Source organism: Lynx rufus, unplaced genomic scaffold (assembly GCF_022079265.1).
Source record: "Lynx rufus isolate CCGP_SWC_20201006 ecotype Redwood Valley unplaced genomic scaffold, mLynRuf1.p SCAF_7, whole genome shotgun sequence".
Lineage (NCBI taxonomy): Eukaryota > Metazoa > Chordata > Mammalia > Carnivora > Felidae > Lynx > Lynx rufus.
This window is the reverse complement of record NW_025814889.1, coordinates 68,638,406-68,658,833: the sequence shown is the minus strand read 5'-3', so window position 1 is coordinate 68,658,833 and position 20,428 is coordinate 68,638,406. Positions and strand designations below refer to the sequence as shown.

General features: G+C 38.0%; 1 protein-coding gene across 1 annotated transcript in view; it reads right to left on the bottom strand.

The window, feature by feature from the left end:
* Positions 1 to 2,592: 2,592 nt before the first annotated feature.
* The window catches only part of CNTN1 (contactin 1), a 168,253-nt gene continuing 150,417 nt past the window's right edge, over positions 2,593 to 20,428 (bottom strand). The window contains exon 22 of the mRNA XM_047066344.1: positions 2,593 to 3,283. Within this exon, the coding sequence (XP_046922300.1) occupies positions 3,207 to 3,283 (77 nt within the window). The 3' untranslated portion in view covers positions 2,593 to 3,206. The remainder of the gene's footprint in view (positions 3,284 to 20,428) is intronic.

The following is a 20,428-nucleotide window of genomic DNA, read 5'->3' as shown; positions in this document are numbered from 1 at the left end:
GGTCAAGAAACAGAAGCAGGGGTCCGAAAGGGAAACCAGGATCCAGTGTGGAAGCAAGTTTCATGAAACAGGAAGGGAGGTCGGAATGCCAATGAGAAATCACAATCGGAACACAGAAGATTGTCAGGCAGAACACAGGGAGCCCTGGGATTCAGAACTTTGGGCTTAGTCTAAATCAGGATTCAGAGAAACTTTACCTGTACCAGACTCCTGTCTTTAGAGACATGCTTTTATGCAAATTCCTCTATTAGAATTTCAGTTCATTCAGGGTTGAATAGCCTTTTTTTCCTTTTTTTTAGCTTTTAGCAGTTTGCTTTAGTGTCTAGCATTAGATTCATGGCAATCCACAAAATTGAAGTTTTTTACTAGATGATCTTATTTCAATGTAATAATGCCTGTGTGTGTACGTGCAAGCTCGCGTGTATGTGTTTGTGTTTGTGTGTGTCTTTACATTTGTGTGTATATTTTTTGTAGAACCTTTCAAACATTTAACTGTTACTTAACAAGTAATATTTATTCCATGCAGTTGAATTTACAACGAAACCTTCTAGGGGTACCTGGGTGGCTCAGTCGGTTAAATAACCAACTCTTGATTTCGGCTCAGGTCATGATCTCAGGGTTCATGGGTTTGAGCCCCGCATCAGGCTCTGTGCTAACAGCACAGGCCTGCTTGACATTCTCTCTCTCTCTCTGCCCCTCCCCCGCACACTTTCTCTCAAAATAAAAAAATAAACTTAAAAAAAAAGGAAAGAAAACCTTCTAAAAATGAGTTTTAAACTTTAGGTAAATTGAAAGGACAGTTGCTATTTTTTGGGTAACAGTAAGACATTTATTTCTTTATAATTTGTTTTCATTCATAAAAAGGACAAAGCACAGTCCTATACTACTCCATTGAAAAAATGATAAAAAATAACTAAAAAAATCAATTCAATATTTATCAGTATCAAATAAAACTACTATCACCTTTCCTGAAATACAAAGAAACAACAGATATGTCTATATCTATATAAAGTTTAATTAAGAATCTTGCGTCTTAAGCAGATGATACATTAGTTAGTTTGACAACAGTTTAAAACTGATGGTCCCAGTCAAATTTGTACAACTGTATGAGGAAATGAAAAGCTTGAGTTATCAGTGTATGAGAGATTTTAATCTACCTTATCTCTGTCACAAATTTAAAATGAAACAACCTCCAAAGTCTGTTTCTTCTTACCTTTCAGAACCATTTCATGCAAAATCTAACCAGTTTTGCTCTTTATTGCAATACATTAGAAATAAAAGGCGAGCATGCATTTGGCAAAAGATTTAGTTGTTGTCGATTATATAAAAATGCCCAACATGGGTCACATTGCAAAAGGAAAACCCCAAAGTGTAACAATGAAAACACAAACATTTGTACAGAAGGCTTACACAGTATTCGTTTCCCTAAAGTATGAAGAGATTTTGTTTCTTTTTCACATAATTATGTATTTTATGAAATCTGGTAATGATTTTAAGACTGTTGACATACTTCCACTGGGAAATCATCCATTTCACTTATTATTAAAAAGTTTAATTTTATAACAAAGAGTTGAATGTAAACTAATGACATATTTATTGATATTTTCATAATGAAAGCTCTAAACATTTACACATAGATATATAGTACAAAAATTATACAAATTAAAGAAAAGGGGGTAAAGTAGTAATAGTTCTATTTTGCTGCCTGTAAATATTTTTTTTATGAACCTATAAGGTATCCTTTCTAAAAAGATAAACTCTATCTCTAATTAGCTAGCAAGGTTGTGCTAATAAAATAGGATTATACCTCCTGAATCATCAGACATTGCACTATTTCATGAGCCAGCTAATCCTTTATTATTCCATTTCTCTCACATCCACACTCAAACACATTTCCTTGCATACCATGGAGAATGAAGAAATGTGCATCTTCCTTTTTACAACTTATGAAAACCTAAAGCACCAACACTTGGGAGACACCATTGGACACATTATTTGTCTCCTCCTGGCCTTCCAGTTTGCATACTTTCAAAGTACCATTAGCAACATATTGATTTGGTATTTTTAGCCAGTTTTCAGTATTGCATTGAAGTGGGAAATGAGTTTACTAGCAAATTAAAAAAAATAAGGTATATTGTAGATTTTCCAACCTATAGGTGATTTCTTGATACCTTCAATAAAGAAAGCTTTTACTTAGAAATGGAGCACAAAAACAAAGATCCTTAGAATAGTATTAGATCACACTTATACTCACTTAACGTTGTTTATTTCTAGCTGTGTAACGACTGTCATCTCTCAAAAAATGAAAGCATTCTACTTTTCAAAATTCATTATTCTATGTATGAATAAATACAGCAATATGATGATACTCTAGAGAAGAGCTGTGATTTTTGAGGTTTGAAACTGATGATGAGAAAGCATAAAATATCTTCAGAATATCATATAAAAGTAAAGAAAAACCTTCCTATGGTATGTTAACTTTACCACTAAAAATCTAACGTAAAATTATTACTGATTCTGAAAATCAAGCATTTAGAAAATCACTTACTTCCAAAATAAGAATACTGATAACAATTTCTAGAATTTGGTTTTCAATATTCAGAATCTTTCAACTCATTCAGTAAAATGAGTTGCTCATGGAATTTATGTCAAAATGTTTCAGTTATACTTTATATTTTTTTCAAGAAAACTCAAAATGTCATGAATGATAGGGGCCATTTGAAAATATGCACGACCTGAAACAGAGAATAGTACAAGAGACTGTTTTACTCTTACATTTACCACATACAATCAACATTTCAACCTCTATTATATTTCACAACTTGTTATTAAATTTAAAGCACCTGTGTATGGTGATTTTACTTTTCACTCTACAGCCTATAGTATTGAATTGAACACTGTAACTTGTCCCATTGGATTAAATCATGCAACTGTCACAGAATCAGGTTAAGTGGTTTATAAGGCATATTGGAACGAGTTAAAAATCATTTTATACCCATTTAAAAGTTTATTCTTTTGGACGAAGGGGTTCCTGAATGCCTCAGTCATAATGTGTGTTGTAAATCAGTTGGAGAGTTTGTTAAAGTATCATTTATTTGGCTTAGGGTGGAGCCACAGAAAATGGAAGGAATTATATTCATCATAGGGATGAAGGTGTCCTCTGTGTCCTCTAAGCTGGGCTGGGAGCAGCAGCTGTCACATCACACTCAGAAATCCAGGTAGACAAGGATGCCAAGGGCAGGCAGCAGTAAGCCAAGAAGGCTTGGTGATAGGGTGGATACACCTGCGAAGTAAATAAAAAAGTACATATTATTTCATTGAGAATGCCACTGTTTCTAATTTACCCTGCTTTGGGAAAGGCCAGATTATGTAGGCTTGAAAATCAAATGGTTCCTTTAAAAAAATTCTCTGATCTTAAGTAATATAAAGAAAAAAAAAACATTCGATCAAGAATTTTGTGTGTGAAAGCACGTAACTCTCTACAACATGTTCTTATAAATCATTTATGATAAGATCACAAATGCTTAGGTTTTCCCTATAATCCAGCTGTCCCAAATTCCTACCAGAAGGTGGTAAGTGAAGAAACATATGGAAATAAGCAAACAAATGAAAAAACACTGAAGGTGTTAAAAAATAAGATAAAAAGATGTACTAAAAATACTAATAATGTTACCTGGTATAAAAACATCATGGGTATACTAGATAAATTTTGCATAATTTCATATCCCAATAGTTTTAAGGCATTTAGGTGCTCAGACACAAATGATTTGAGTAATATATATATAATATAATATATATAATATATAAATATATATTTATATAGATAAATATATAAATAAATAATATATATAATGTATATAATATATAATACATAATACATAATATATATGTAATATAATGTATATAATATATATAATATATATATATAATATATAATATATATGTATATATAATATATATATAAAATAGGTGCTCACCCCAACAGGTGCCCTCCTCAATACCCATCACCCACCCTTCCCCTCCCTCCCACCCCCCATCAGCCTTCAGTTTGTTCTCAGTTTTTAAGAGTCTCTTATGCTTTGTCTCTCTCTCACTCTAACCTCTTTTTTTTTCCTTTCCCTCCCCCATGGGTTCCTGTTAAGTTTCTCAGGATCCACATAAGAATGAACACATATGGTATCTGTTTCTCTGTATGGCTTATTTCACTTAACATGACACTCTCCAGTTCCATCCACATTGCTAAAAGGGCCATATTTCATTCTTTCTCATTGCCACGTAGTACTCCATTGTGTATATAAACCACAATTTCTTTATCTATTCATCAGTTGATGGACATTTAGGCTCTTTCCATAATTTGCCTATGTTGGGAGTGCTGCTATAAACATTGGGGTACAACTGACCCTATGCATGAGTACTCCTGTATCCCTTGGGTAAATTCCTAGCAGTGCTACTTCTGGGTCATAGGGTAGGTCTATTTTTAATTTTTTGAGGAACTTCCACACTGTTTTCCAGAGCGGCTGCACCAGTTTGCATTCCCACCAACAGTGCAAGAGAGTTCCCGTTTCTCCACATCCTCTCCAGCATCTATAGTCTCCTGATTTGTTCATTTTGGCCACTCTGACTGGCATGAGGTGATATCTGAGTGTGGTTTTGATTTGTATTTCCCTGATGAGGAGCGTTGTTGAGCATCTTTTCATGTGCCTGTTGGCCATCCAGATGTCTTTTTTAGAGAAGTGTCTATTCATGTTTTCTGCCCATTTCTTCACTGGGTTATATGTTTTTCGGGTGTGGAGTTTGGTGAGCTCTTTATAGATTTTGGATACTAGCCCTTTGTCCGATATGTCATTTGCAAATATCTTTTCCCATTCCATTGGTTGCCTTTTAGTTTTGTTGATTGGTTCCTTTGCCGTGCAGAAACTTTTTATCTTCATGAGGTCCCAATAGCTCATTTTTGCTTTTAATTCCCTTGCCTTTGGGGATGTGTCAAGTAAGAAATTGCTACGGCTAAGGTCAGAGAGGTCTTTTCCTACTTTCTCCTCTAGGGTTTTGATGGTTTCCTGTCTCACATTCAGGCCCTTTATCCATTTTGAGTTTATTTTTGTGAATGGTGTCAGAAAGTGGTCTAGTTTCAACCTTCTGCATGTTGCTGTCCAGTTCTCCCAGCACCATTTGTTAAAGAGACTGTCTTTTTTCCATTGGATGTTCTTTCCTGCTTTGTCAAAGATGAGTTGGCCATACCTTTGTGGGTCTAGTTCTGGGGTTTCTATTCTATTCCACTGGTCTATGTGTCTATTTTTGTGCCAATACCATGCTGTCTTGATGATGACAGCTTTGTAGTAGAGGCTAAAGTCTGGGATTGTGATGCCACGTGCTTTGGTCTTCTTCAAAATTACTTTGGCTATTTGGGGCCTTTTGTGGTTCCATATGAATTTTAGGATTGCTTGTTCTAGTTTCGAGAAGAATGCTGGTGCAATTTTGATTGGGATTGCGTTGAATGTGTAGATAGCTTTGGGTAGAATTGACATTTTGACAATATTTATTCTTCCAATCCATGAGCATGGAATGTTTTTCCATTTCTTTATATCTTCTTCAATTTCCTTCATAAGCTTTCTATAGTTTTCAGCATACAGATCTTTTACATCTTTGGTTAGATTTATTCCTAGGTATGTTATGCTTCTTGGTGCAATTGTGAATGGGATCAGTTTCTTTGTCTTTCTGTTGCTTCATTATTAGTGTATAAGAATGTAACTGATTTCTGTACATTGATTTTGTATCCTGCAACTTTGCTGAATTCATGTATCAGTTCTAGCAGACTTTTGGTGGAGTCTATCAGATTTTCCATGTATAATATCATGTCATCTGCAAAAAGTGAAAGCTTGACTTCATCTTTGCCAATTTTGATGCCTTTGATTTCCTTTTGTTGTCTGTCTGATTGCTGATGCTAGAACTTACAACACTATGTTAAACAACAGCAGTGAGAGTGGACATCCCTGTTGTGTTCCTGATCTCAGGGAGAAAGCTCTCAGTTTTTCCCCATTGAGGATGATATTAGCTGTGGGCTTTTCATAAATGGCTTTTATGATCTTTAAGTATGTTCCTTCTATCCCGCCTTTCTCAAGGGTTTTTATTAAGAAAGGATGCTGAATTTTGTGAAATGATTTTTCCGCATTTATTGACAGGATCATATAGTTCTTATCTTTTCTATTATTAATGTGATGTATCACGTTGATTGATTTACCAATGTTGAACCAGCCCTGCATCCCAGGAATGAATCCCGCTTGATCATGGTGAATAATTCTTTTTATATGCTGTTGAATTCGATTTGCTAGTATCTTATTGAGAATTTTTGCATCCATATTCATCAGGGATATTGGTCTGTAGTTCTCTTTTTTTACTGGGTCTCTGTCTGGTTTAGGAATCAAAGTAATACTGGCTTCATAGAATGAGTCTGGAAGTTTTCCTTCCCTTTCTATTTTTTGGAATAGCTTGAGAAGGATAGGTATTATCTCTGCTTTAAATGTTGGGTAGAACTCCCCTGGGAAGCCATCTGGTCCTGGACTCTTATGTGTTGGGAGATTTTTGATAACTGATTCAATCTTAGCTGGTTATGGGTCTGTTCAAGCTTTCTATTTCCTCCTGATTGAGTTTTGTAAGTGTGTGCATGTTTAGGAATTTGTCCATTTCTTCCAGGTTGTCCAGTTTGTTGGCATATAGTTTTTCATAGTATTCCCTGATAATTGCTTGTATCTCTGAGGGATTGTAATAATTCCGTTTTCATTCATGATTTTATCTATTTGGGTCATCTCCCTTTTCTTTTTGAGAAGACTGGCTAGAGGTTTATCCATTTTGTTTATTTTTTCAAAAAAACAACTCTTGGTTTCGTTGATCTGCTCTACAGTTTTTTTAGATTCTATATTGTTTATTTCTGCTCTGATCTTTATTATTTCTCTTCTTCTGCTGGGTTTGGGGTGTCTTTGCTGCTCTGCTTCTATTTCCTTTAGGTGTGCTGTTAGATTTTGTATTTGGAATTTTTCTTGTTTCTTGAGATAGGCCTGGATTACAATGTATTTTCCTCTCAGGACTGCCTTTGCTGCATCCCAAAGCATTTGGATTGTTGTATTTTCATTTTCGTTTGTTTCCATATATTTTTTAATTTCTTCTCTAATTTCCTGGTTGACCCATTCATTCTTTAGTAGGGTGTTCTTTAACCTCCATGGTTTTTCCTGTGGTTGATTTCAAGCTTTATAGCATTGTGGTCTGAAAGTATTCATGGTATGATCTCAGTTCTTGTATACTTATGAAGGGCTGTTTTGTGACCCAGAATGTGATCTATCTTGGAGAAGGTTCCATGTGCACTCGAGAAGAAAGTATATTCTGTTGCTTTGGGATGCAGAGTTCTAAATGTATCTGTCAAGTCCATCTGATCCAATGTCTCATTCAGGGCCCTTGTTTCTTTATTGACTGTGTGTCTAGATGATCTATCCATTTCTGTAAGTGGGGTGTTAAAGTCCCCCGCAATTACCACATTCTTATCAATAAGGTTGCTTATGTTTGTGATTCATTGTTTTATATATTTGGGGGCTCCCGTATTCGGCGCATAGACATTTCTAATTGTTAGCTCTTCCTGATGGATAGACCCTGTAACTATTATATAATGTCCTTCTTCATCTCTTGTTACAGCCTTTAATTTAAAGTCTAGTTTGTCTGATATAAGTATGGCTACTCCAGCTTTCTTCTGGCTTCCAGTAGCATGATAAATAGTTCTCCATCCCCTCACTCTCAATCTAAAGGTGTCCTCAGGTCTAAAATGAGTCTCTTGTAGACAGCAAATAGATGGGTCTTGTTTTTTTATCCATTCTGATACCCTAAGTCTTTTGGTTGGCGCATTTAATCCATTTACATTCAGTGTTATTATAGAAAGATACGGGTTTAGAGTCATTGTGATGTCTGTATGTTTTATGCTTGTAGTTATGTCTCTGGTACTTTGTTTCACAGGATCCCCCTTAGGATCTCTTGTAGAGCTGGTTTAGTGGTGATGAATTCCTTCAGTTTTTGTTTGTTTAGGAAGACCTTTATCTCTCCTTCTATTCTAAATGACAGATTTGCTGGATAAAGGATTCTCGGCTGCATATTTTTTCTGTTCATCACATTGAAGATTTCCTGCCATTCCTTTCTGGCCTGCCAAGTTTCAGTAGAGAGATCCATCACAAGTCTTATCAGTCTCCCTTTATATGTTAGAGCATGTTTATCCCTAGCTGCTTTCAGAATTTTCTCTTTATCCTTGTATTTTGCCAGTTTCACCATTATATGTCATGCAGAAGATCGATTCAAGTTACGTCTGAAGGGAGTTCTCTGTTCCTCTTGGATTTCAATGCCTTTTTCCTTCCCCAGATCAGGGAGGTTCTTAGCTATTATTTCTTCAAGTACACCTTCATCCGCTCCCCTCTCTCTTCCTCCTCTGGAATACCAATTATGCGTAGATTATTTCTCTTTAGTGCATCACTTAGTTCTCTAATTTTCCCCTCATACTCCTGGATTTTTTTTATCTCTCTTCTTCTCAGCTTCCTCTTTTTACGTAATTTTATCTTCCAGTTCACCTATTCTCTCCTCTGCCTCTTCAATCCGAGCTGTGGTTGTCTCCATTTTATTTTGCAGCTCATTTATATCATTTTTTAGCTCCTCCTGGTTGTTCCTTAGTCCCTTGATCTCTGTAGCAAGAGATTCTCTGCTGTCCTCTATACTGTTTTCAAGCCCAGCGATTAATTTTATGACTATTATTCTAAATTCACTTTCTGTTATATTGTTTAAATCCTTTTTGATCAGTTTGTTAGCTGTGGTTATTTCCTGGAGATTCTTTTGAGAGGAATTCTTCCGTTTCGTCATTTTGGATAGTCCCTAGAGTGGTACGGGACTGCGGGGAACTTGCCCTGTGCTGTCTTGAATAACTTGCATTGGTGAGCAGGGCCGCAGTCGGACCTGATGTCTGCCCCCAGCCCACCGCTGGGGCCACAGTCAGACTGGTGTGTGCCTTCTCTTCCCCTCTTCTAGGGGCAGGATTCACTGTGGGGTGGCGTGGCCCATCTGGGCTGCTTGCACACTGCCAGGCTTGTGGTGCTGGGGATCTGGCGTATTAGCTGGGGTGGATTGGCAAGGTGCACAGGAGCGGGAGTGGCAGGCTCAGCTCCCTTTTCCTTCCGAGATCCGCTTCGGGAGGGGCCCTGCAGCACCTGGAGGGAGTCAGACCCGCCACCAGAGGGATGGATCCTCAGAAGCACAATGTTGGGTGTTTGCACGGTGCAAGCAAGTTCCCTGACAGGAACTGGTTCCCTTTGGGATTTTGGCTGGGGGATGGGCGAGGGAGATGGCGCTGGCGAGCACATTTGTTCCCCACCAAGCTGAGTTCTGTTGTCCGGGGCTCAACAACTCTCCTCCCGTTGTCCTCCAGCCCTCCTTCTCTCCGAGCAGAGCTGTTAGCTTATAACCTTCCAGATGTTAAGTCCCGCTTGCTGTCCGAACACACTCCATCTGTTCCCTCCACTTTTGCAAGCCAGACTCGGGGGCTCTGCTCTGCCGGCGGGCTGCCCCTCTGCCCCAGCTCCCTCCTGCCAGTCCGTGTAGCATGCACTGCCTCTCCACCCTTCCTACCCTCTTCTGTGGGCCTGTCGCCTATGCTTGGCTCCAGAGAATCCGTTCTGCTAGTCTTCTGGTGGTTTTCTGCGTTATTTAGGCAGGTGTGGGTGGAATCTAAGTGATCAGCAGGATGCAGTGAGCCCAGTGTCCTCCTACACCACCATCTTCCTATTCATTTCTCTGTATTCTTGATAATAGTAAATAACCTATTAAAATTTTTATATAAGGAGATATTGCTTTGAGATACTATGTTATGAATTAAAAATAAAAATGATGTCATGTACTCTGGACTTGAATTACATCTTGAGCTAATCATTACATCTAGAAGGGTTCCTCCTGTGGTCCAGTTTATGGGTGCAGGTATTGCCCACGTTGGAATTCTTGAGAAAAGGCTAACAAAGGGGATCAAGAAGGCACACTCTTCTTTTCCACTCCCCACATCTATTAGGCACTATCTTCACTGAACACACTGCTGGGATGAATGCTGAGCTAAAAACTATAGTCAACAGCTCATAAATATAATAGATGTGTGTCAAGTTATAGACACAAGTTATAGAAGTTATTCTGAAACCTTAAAACATTATTAGCTACCATATTAACAGTGACCCCAAACAGCCCCTTCCGTGGAATATTCCTCTTGTATTAGGAAGAGTCAGGGCATTTATCTTGACTCTCTAGTCATTAGAAGCACATTCCCATTCTCCACAGGATGGAAGATGATTGTGTCTATCTGCAAACATGTATTTCACTAGCACCCTGTTAGTAGCATTGAGTACTACATGGAAAACTTAAGAGAAGTATCATTTGACACAGATAAAAAAAACAAGCAGGACGGTGAGGGTCAAAAGTGTGGGCAAACAAGAAGGGCAATATAAGTGGCTGCTTACAGTCCATTAATGCTGATGCTGCAAAACATTATCAATAGCGATGATAACACTAATAGCAAACTATGAATGCTACTACTTCCTGATCTACAGCCATAAGACAGACACTACGCTGGCCAGTTGTATATATTATGATGTTAACACAACAGCCTGTGACGGTAGGTCTTACCATCCTGCTTTTATAGATTAGGTAACTCAGTGTCAGGTAAAATGACTTGCTCAAAGCCAATTGCCAGTAGACTGGCAGAGCCAGGTTTCCATCTCAGATTGGTCAGGCCCCAAAGGCCGTATTCCATTTTCTGCCACTTTCTACAGATAGTTTTGCAAAAGGATCAGTTCTAGAAATGCATAAGGACGCTACCCTCCACACTTAAAAAGGCACAGAAGGAAAATTATATGAGACATATGAGAAAGCACAGCACCTAAGTTGTTTCAAAGAGTCTTTGGATTCACGTAGTATTTTTTCATTCTATTTTTCTACATAGATATTTTAAAAATTATGCCACAGTCCACATGTTATTTTATTCTGACAAGGTAACCAACAGTAAACCTCAATCACACAGAAAAACATTAGTTTTCAAAGTCTGATCTAAGTTAAATGATCTGTTCTGAAGACTTTTGTCTGACAATGAGTGCAGGGTCTTTCTGTACTGCTGCGTCCTTTGACCACAAATTATATCGGTGACGGGTCCACATTCATGTACTTGCCTAAATGGTGGGTTGGCTCAAACAAATTTTGGCTGCAGAAAGAAGTTTAGGCAATTGTGGATGCCAGCTTGAAGTTTTGGTGTTAGTATGAAAACCAAATACAATTTCATAATTTGTGGCTTCAACATCAGGATATTTGATTTATTTTAAATAAACTCTTCATGTTTATGTGTGTTATATTTAATTTCTCTAATGGCTCAAGCTTATGTAATTGTGGTCTTCATCTTCAATTCTCTTCCACATTCCAAGCACAAATTAGAGACCTGACTGAATTACTATTTAAAGGGCATTTTAAATGTGGGCTCCCCTTATTCTTCAAGGGTTTTCAATATATATTGGTTTTATATCTAACAAAATGTATATCAAAATAATGCTATCAAGCACAATGTCATAATTATACGGTAAGTAGTAAACACATATTTTGCTTTCACATATTTACTGCATGTCAAACATGAACATGTGAATCATTTTTCCCTATCAGAACAAAACCAAAGCCAATTTAGAGTACTATATTTTTTCTACTGGATTTTCTTGATTTTTTTTTTTTTTTTACCTAACCTTCACTGATCTATTACTTCTTTCATAAAGGATTCCTAATGGAGGGAGTTTTATGTTGAGAAGGGAAATTCTAATTAAAAGTTAAGCAGTGCTTAACCATCTTTGCAAGTTTTATGATAAGCAGAGAACCATTCCAGTCAGTTTTTAATACAGATCTACTTTCTTGTTTTTTTTTCCATTTATTTATTTATTTTGAGAGAGTGAGGACAGGGGAGGGGCAGAGAGGGAGAGAGAGAATCCCTAGCAGGCTCCACACTGTCAGTGTAGAGCCTGATGGGGGGCTTGAACTCATTAACTGTGAGATCATGACCTGAGCCAAAATCAAGAGTCGGATGCTTAACTGACTGAGCCACCCAGGCATCCCACAAATCTCTTTTTTGGTGCTTCAATTTGGACGTTATAGTCCAATCCAAATTGCTACTGCTTAGCTATCGTGCATGATGCCATGGGACAGAGAAGTTCATTCTTGTGGTGTCACTCTTTGTGTTCACACTGTTCATATTTCTAAATTCTAAACACTTCAGGAAAAGGAATAAACCCAAACTGTATTTTCAGCTGTGTTGACTAATACCAAGTGCTGCACATAGTGAATACTTGATCTGTAATGTTATAATATAAATAATTTTAACAGCTAGAAGCCCTTAACCTTTTCTGATTAAGGGTACAAGTTGGGAGAGAAAGCAAAAGGGTAGGAAAGGGGGCTTAATAAAGAAGACAAAGGAAACCACTGTGATCTGTAGTGGAACCGTTGGTATTTCCTTACATTTTATATTCTTTCTATTCCATAATCTCTCTAACTTTTAGGGATCTGGGGCAAGGAAAGGGGTTATCCATTCCTGTAAATGCTTTTCTTCAGGAAATACCGGGTTTTTTTCTCCATCAGAGAGAGGATATTGAAAAAAAACACAACAAAAAGGCATTTATTGTGGTACGTGGCTGGCTCAGTCAGTAGAGCATGTGACTCTTGATCTTGGGTGGTGAGTTTGAACCCCACATTGGGAGTACAGATTACTTAAAAATAAAATCATTTTAAAAAGCCATCTATCTATTTTACCACTTGGTTGTGGAATCCTCTGATTTGTCTTGTTAGAACATTACTTCAGATTCTTTCAGTCTTATAATTGGCCCTGGACTTAGGGAAGAAAGATTTTAGATAAGATGGTTGATTCCCCACAACCTAGAGGCATGTTTAATATACATTCACTGTATTAGGTACGTATAAGTGGGTGTTTGCTATTGAAATTTGTCAAGTTAACAGAACATTTGTTGGGATAGCAGCAAACTTAAGTCAAAGAGTAGAAATCTGTCTGGGACTGAGAGTGGAAATCAGATTAGATGGAAAAAGAACAAAGCCACATGTCATTATTCAGGTTAGTGTGAAAGACACAGATAATGCCAACTGTAAGCTTCACTGGAGATACTTCAGAGGTCAAGCCACAGCTACAAAATTCCATAATGGCCCCTTCATTGAGGGGCTAGTGCTGTGTTACCCATGATGCCCCCGGTCTGCTTTACTTCCCATCTATTACTGGGAATACTCAATTGATCAACCGCCCTCTACTCATGATGGCCCCCCAACCCTAGTTAATTTCTGCTTCTCCTATCCTTACTTGGGAAACAGCAGGTCCAGAACTGATTGTTAACTCCCTTACACCCTGCTCTGAATTCTTCAGCAGGGACTCAAGTCTTACGTAAGAATCTTCTCCATCTCACTTGAGTGGTGTTCCACAACTGCTCTGGCTTGTTTCTTTGCTGCATCCAGTCTGACTACATGTCAGACTACAGGTTTGTGCTTGGTCTTCAGCTGTGTAGGTTTTCACAGAATCAAGAGGCAAACATGAGGATCAGTAAGGAGATCAGTGTCCTGGTAGGAGCTGTAAGGCTGTACTGGCAATAGTAGTAGCATGTGGCAGATAAGAATAAGACCTCTGGGGAGAGGCAAAGAAGGCAAAGTCCAAATCCTGCCTCTGCCTTTTACTGGCTAGGTAATCTTTAGTGTATGTCTTAATCTTTTTGTGCCTCAGTTTCTTCAGCTATAAAATGAAGATAATGTCTCATGGCTTTATTGTGAGAATTGAGAAGATGTCTATTAATGGTTCTTATATATATTTTAGCAGAAATCTTTAGAAGCAATCATGCGTGGAAGTTCATGACTGAACTAAGAGGAAAAGGGATGCTTTATCCAAAGATGTGCCTGGAGAAGGAGACTAGAGACCTTTGCCTCCTCCATGGTCATGCTGTTACTTGTACTCCCGCAAGCCCATCACTCCACACAGCATGTGGAGATCTGCTTATCACAGTTTGAAAACAGCTGCCTTATGTAAAGCACTTCAGAAAATGCATGGCTAATAGAAAATTCCTGTAAATTGTAGTAATTCATACTACATTTGGCCTGTGCCCAAGTGGGAGAGGGGCAGACAGAGATGGGGACAGAGGCAGAAGTAGGCTCCATGCTGACAGTGGAGAGCGCGATTCAGGGCTCGAACTAATGAACTGTGAGAGCATGACTGAGCCAAAGTTGGACATTTAACTGACTGAGCCACCAGGCACCCCAATACTGTTCATTTCTTGCAATAGATTTCTTGCACTATATTTTTTGAAAAGTAGATGGGTGAAAAGCAAAGAAAAACAATAAAAAAGGCAGGTGTCCCTTGCATACAACCTACATTTGAGCCATACATGTCTACTTACTGTTCCCCAATCACACACGTCCTTTTAGTGCACAAATATTCCTAGAATGTCCTTCCACCTATTAAGACTGGGCATACTGAACTTTATTGTAGTGGTCTAGCTCAAGTGTTATCTCCTCTGAGGTATTATAGTTGGGATCTTTGGTTTCTGGTAACAGGAACCCAACTAAAGAGCCAATGTCATACGGATTTTGGACAACTAGAGCCAGAGACTTCAACCTCTGTGTCTTCCGTGTCGCTGACTTTCATCTCTTCTTCCTTTGCATATTGCCTCAAATTCTAGACACACTTCTCCTCAAGACACACAATGGAATACTACGTGGCAATGAGAAAAAATGAAATATGGCCTTTTGTAGCAACGTGGATGGAACTGGAGAGTGTAATGCTAAGTGAAATAAGCCATACAGAGAAAGACAGATACCATATGGTTTCACTCTTATGTGGATCCTGAGAAACTTAACAGGAACCCATGGGGGAGGGGAAGGAAAAAAAAAAAGACGTTAGAGTGGGAGAGAGCCAAAGCATAAGAGACTGTTAAAAACTGAGAACAAACTGAGGGTTGATGGGGGGTGGGAGGGAGGGGAGGGTGGGTGATGGGTATTGAGGAGGGCACCTTTTGGGATGAGCACTGGGTGTTGTATGGAAACCAATTTGTCAATAAGACACACAAGAGCACTAAGCTCGCTGTCATATATTCTCAAGAAGAAAATGACGACATCTTTTTACCCAAATTCTAGTGAGAAAACTGTGAAGGAAATATTCTGATTTGCAGAGTCTGGATCAAACAGCCACTCCCAGACCAACCACTGTGGCTGAATTAGTGAATTTCTGTAATAGAACCAGCTTGGAACAGGTTCCCATCCCTTTACTAATCAGTGTGGCCAAGGAGACAAGGTGACTTAAGAAGGTGTCAATGTTCATTCTGATCTCAGGAGGGGGTACCTTCCCCAGGGAAAGAGCTATGAGGATCAAGAAGCAAAATAAGAGTTCTGAGAGAAAATGAGAGCACACTTCAACTAAAAAGTACAAATGCCCACTGAGTCACCAAAGTAACATAGAATAATCCTTATCTCCTAAATTTGTTGACTATGGTATGCTTTTTGTCAAGGAATAAGTCACAATAATAATATTCCGCCCATAACTTTGGAAAATGTGTTTTGTGGTAATTGGAAAAATATGTTTCAGATAATTGCTCACCTCTCTAACTTGCCTTCCTCAACTTTTACATATTTTTCCAATTCCAATCAAAATAAGAAAAGCAAGTGATCTATTTAGCTACTGAAGATTTAAGGACTAATTATTTCTGTAAACTAGTCACAGTAATGGAGCCATTTTTATGAGTAAACATTGAAAGTCACTCAGGATGGGTGCAACATTAGATACTGTAAGCCTGGAGGGTACTTTTCTTTTTTGAGGGGTAGGGGGTGGAGTACACAAATATGTATGGTTATATTTACCCTAAGATCTGAATTTCAGCAGCAGTGATAATTACATAAAGGATGAGCTAAGAAATTTAATAAACTACTATGGTTGGGTCTACGTAAGATCTGCATTTCTGACCTTATTTATTTGTACAGGAAGACCTAGAAAGAGTTTGTCATTTTACAAATTCAATCAATCATAAGGATTTAGTCTGGTTAAGAAGTGGTGAAGCGTTTATTTTTGGTTAGCCTAACCCACTGGGAATTCTCCATCTATCTTTTACTAATTATATACCCTTCAGCAAACTATTTAATTATATCTGCTTCTCCACTGGATTGTTGTATGAAGTTGGAAATGATACTTATTTTCCTAAGTTTTGTGGCAGAAATGGGTGAAAACAAGGGTTAAAGAAGGAAGAGCTGTTTCTGACTTTGAGATACTGAAATGCAACTTAAAGTATGGGTGTGTTTTCTTACAAAGACAATTAAGACAAAAATTAGGCAATCCAATTTTCTCGCAGGACTTAACAACTGAGCAATGTTTGCCATTGAGGCAAAACCAAATTACTTTAAAATGTTATTTAAAAATTTTCCTTGACTATTGGGATTTTATGAAAATATTGGATTTGGTTGAGTCATTTCTGGAATTTCCATACTTTCTGTCTCTTCTTTGCATACTTTCTCTTGCACGATTCTCCTGCCCTACCAGCCCCAGGTTCCCACCCCATTCTTTATCCCATCTAAATGCTATCAATAACGAGGGTTTAGAATAGAGCTGATGCATAAAACTGGAAAACTTATAAAGCAGGAAAGTTTTACTTGCCTGGAAACTGGCATAAAATTTGCAATAAAACGCCTACAATTCAGTGAGGTTAATGTTAAAATTTCCTTTAGGCCATATACCAAAATTATTTTTATAAATTGCCTAGTGCTTATTAAAAATTAGAGGAGGTGACTTTTTAGAAAGGTAGTTGGATTTTCTTCAAATAGGTCTCTAGGGGAAAATGCTGAGACATGTTTCAGTTTTAAATCAATTATTGTAAGCGTTAACTACCTGCCCTTGACAAAATGAAGTAATGGATATTTACCCAGTTGGTTTTAAAAGTTTCTGGGGGAAAAAAAAGCAAAAGGGAAATCAGGACATAAAATGAGTTTGGTCTTTGAGTTACAGATTTTTCTGAACTTTTCCATCATTTTTTTTCTTTAGATATCTATTTTTTATGGTGTCTATCAGCTTACTTATTTTGCTTTTGGTAATTTTGTCTCTGTATGTCTCTTTGAGATGGGAAAATACTAAGCTTTGTGGAGAAGGAAAAAGATAGCCTAAGGCCTACTTCCAGTTCTTTCAATAGCTAGTTGTATAACTTCAGGCAAGATAATATTTGGACTCAAGATGTGGCTATGAGGCTGGTGTGATCTTTGGCTATTTTACTTGTCAAGGATGTGAGTTTTCCTTCTGGAAAATGATAGGGTTCAATGTTATAAGTCCTAAGGTTCCTAGTATGGCCATGAGTCTATGATTCTAAGCAAGCCATAATGTATTTAAGAATATCAAACATTGAGCCATCAAATTTGCAAACATATTTGTTATATTTCCCCTCATTTATAATAATCAAAGTTGATGCTAGTTTATAAATACACATTAAAAGTTTGATCATGTAAGTGATAGTGGCTTTGATGGTTTTTTTCAAATTCATGCAACCCACTAATCTTTTTTTGGCAGGGGTACGTGGTTTGCTGGCAGCTTATCTTAGCAATTGTACTCTTTCCTTACTGTTGACTCTGGCCCTTTCCATGTCAGAATGCTAGACTGCCAGGATGCATTTCCTCTTTGAGAAAGAAACGAGCATTTACAATACAATGATGACCAAGTATTTGCTGGGAAATGTAAAAGTACCTTCCAACTGCCTATTGGCCAACAAGCATATGCTCAAACAACCTACTTTGATATGTTTTGGGCAAGATAAGACTGTGACTATGAGGGCCTTTTAGATTAGCTTACCTAGTCCTGAAGAAATGCAAGGTGATGTTTTCACAAGAGCATGAGACTCCACATTACAAAGAATTCTATTTGAATATTTTTGCCCTCAGTGCTCTATGTGAACGCATTTGAATATATTTGTCCTCACAAGGTACTTAAGCCTTCAGAGCCTCCATTTCCTTATCTATAAAATGGGGAATGTAATACACAGCAGGGTATTTGTGATCATTAAATGGAAAAAAATGCTAAAAATGTAAAGTAAAAGTCATCTGATAATTATAAATTTGAAATATGAAATATAATTTGTGCACTAAAACAATTATTTCATGAATTTTTAATGAGAATACACTGAGCCGGGGGTGAGACAGAGAAGACCCAGACCTCAGTATTTGGGTCGCATTCTACACCAAATGTGCAACATGTATATAATGGATTTCATGGGCTTATTTTTTTTTCAACTTATATGAAACTTTTAACGAATAACATTCCAATTATTTATTTGTGATTAATTCACAAACAACCAGAGTCAGCTTGTTAGATCTCTGCATTTGGCTTTGGAAACAGCTGTTAGAACATTCTTACATGGGTAGCCCTTGCTTTGTGGAATGCATTAAACTACCACGAGAATCAGTTTTTTCTCAACCTTGATTACAGTTAGAGAGACTGGGGACTTAAAATGCCTATTCTAGTTTGCCATACTCGTAAAAACAAATACTAAAATCCTCTCCTCCTCCTCCCTCTCCTTCCCTTTCCCCATTCTGTTTTTGAGATAAAAGGACAGTGAGAAGAGTCAGAAAGTTTAAGAATTTGTGTGTGCCCCTTGCCACGGCTAGTGGTGCCCTCTTTAGTGCTAGGCTTGAAGAACCACTTGAGCACATCAGGGACTAATACCTCCTGGACATTTTCAGGAGCTACAGATACATAGTTTATTGGGTTTACTTCCAGATGAAGAAAGACTGTTCTGTGCACCTCCTCCACTGACACACTCGCTGGTTCTATAGCTTTGCCTCTTCATGCTTTTGGGAGACCAGCTAGTGTTTTAGCTTATTGACAATAAAGAGGAAGAGCAAAACCTACTGGTCATGACAGTCTTCCTTGAACTCATAACTGTATCTAATCAAAAGAAATCCAAACTAAGGGAAACAGGCAGATATGTCTTCCCACAAAGCCCACTGAGTTCTTCTCAGTAGTTCTGTTCTTTTCTTTTCTTTTACTTTACTCTATTTTATTTTAGAGAGAGGGAGAGTGTATGAGTCAGGGAGGGAGCCACAAGGAGAGAGGGAGAGAGAGAGAGAGAGAGAGAGAGAGAGAGAGAGAGAGAGAGAGAATCTTAAGCAGACTCTTAAGCATGCTCAGTGCAGAGCCTGATGAGGGGCTCCATCCCACAACTCTGGGACCTGAGCTGAAATCAAGAGTTGGAGGTTCAACCAACTTAACCACCCAGGTGCCCCCTCAGTTCTTATTTTATATAAACTGATCTTTTGCTGATCTTTTGCTGATTTTAATACCCATATTCAAGGTCAGGGTGGTGCACACTGTTTTTATGTGAGACAATGGAATCCAAAAAGCTTACTCTATCATGTGGCAGGATGTCATGACTATTCATGCACAGAGGGTCTACTTTCTATAGGCATCCCTAAAATTGTAGGAAATGTGACATATTTCTAGGAGACACACATTTACATGCATATTGCTGGTACCAGTATTTGTGGGACACATCACTCCCCAGTTGTAGGAAAGGATAGGTATGCAGTTTTTTAAAATTTGCTTAGAATAGCAGGCCCTTCAAAAAGACGAGAACTATGAGGATAACACAGGGCAGTCTTTGTCAATTGGCGCTATGAGCCCCAAAGTGGGAGTTGTGTCTAGCTTTATGTGGCTCTTTTGTGGGACCCTAATTAGTAGCAGTAACTCAAGTGGCTAGCCTGCCTGGGGGTAATTTCCACGTCTCATGCCTAGTTTTATTAAAGTATAGATGCAGATTAATTTGTATTTAAATTTTAGCTCTGTTTGTCTTTTAAAATAAAATCTTCATCTAACGATGAGGAAAACTCTAAAATTTAAATATACAGAGAGTGATAGGAGAATAAAAAGGAGATTTTTAAAAGTCATTTCATTTAGGGGCACCTCAGTGGTTCAGTCAGTTAAGTGTCCAACTTTCGCTCAGGTCATGATCTCAGTTGGTGAGTTCGAGCCCGGCATCAGACTCTGTTGTCAGCACAGAACCCACCTCAGATGCTGTCTTCCCTCTCTCTATCCCCTCCCCTGCTGGTTGCTTCTCTTTCTCTCTCTCAATAAATAAATAAACTTTAAAATTATTTCATTTATCCTAAGTTTTCTGGACAATCTGACCCCGAACACAGCACCAACAAATATTCATTCAATGGATTGATTTTTTTAAAATAATTTATGATGTGCCAACTCTGGGGAAGTTGTAACATGTTATTTTGTGTAAGCCATATAATACACGGTTGAAGTATCGTTATCCTCACATATAGATGAGGAGCCTAAGTCTCAGATTTGCCCACCTAGGAAAAGTAAAATGAAGTATTGAAC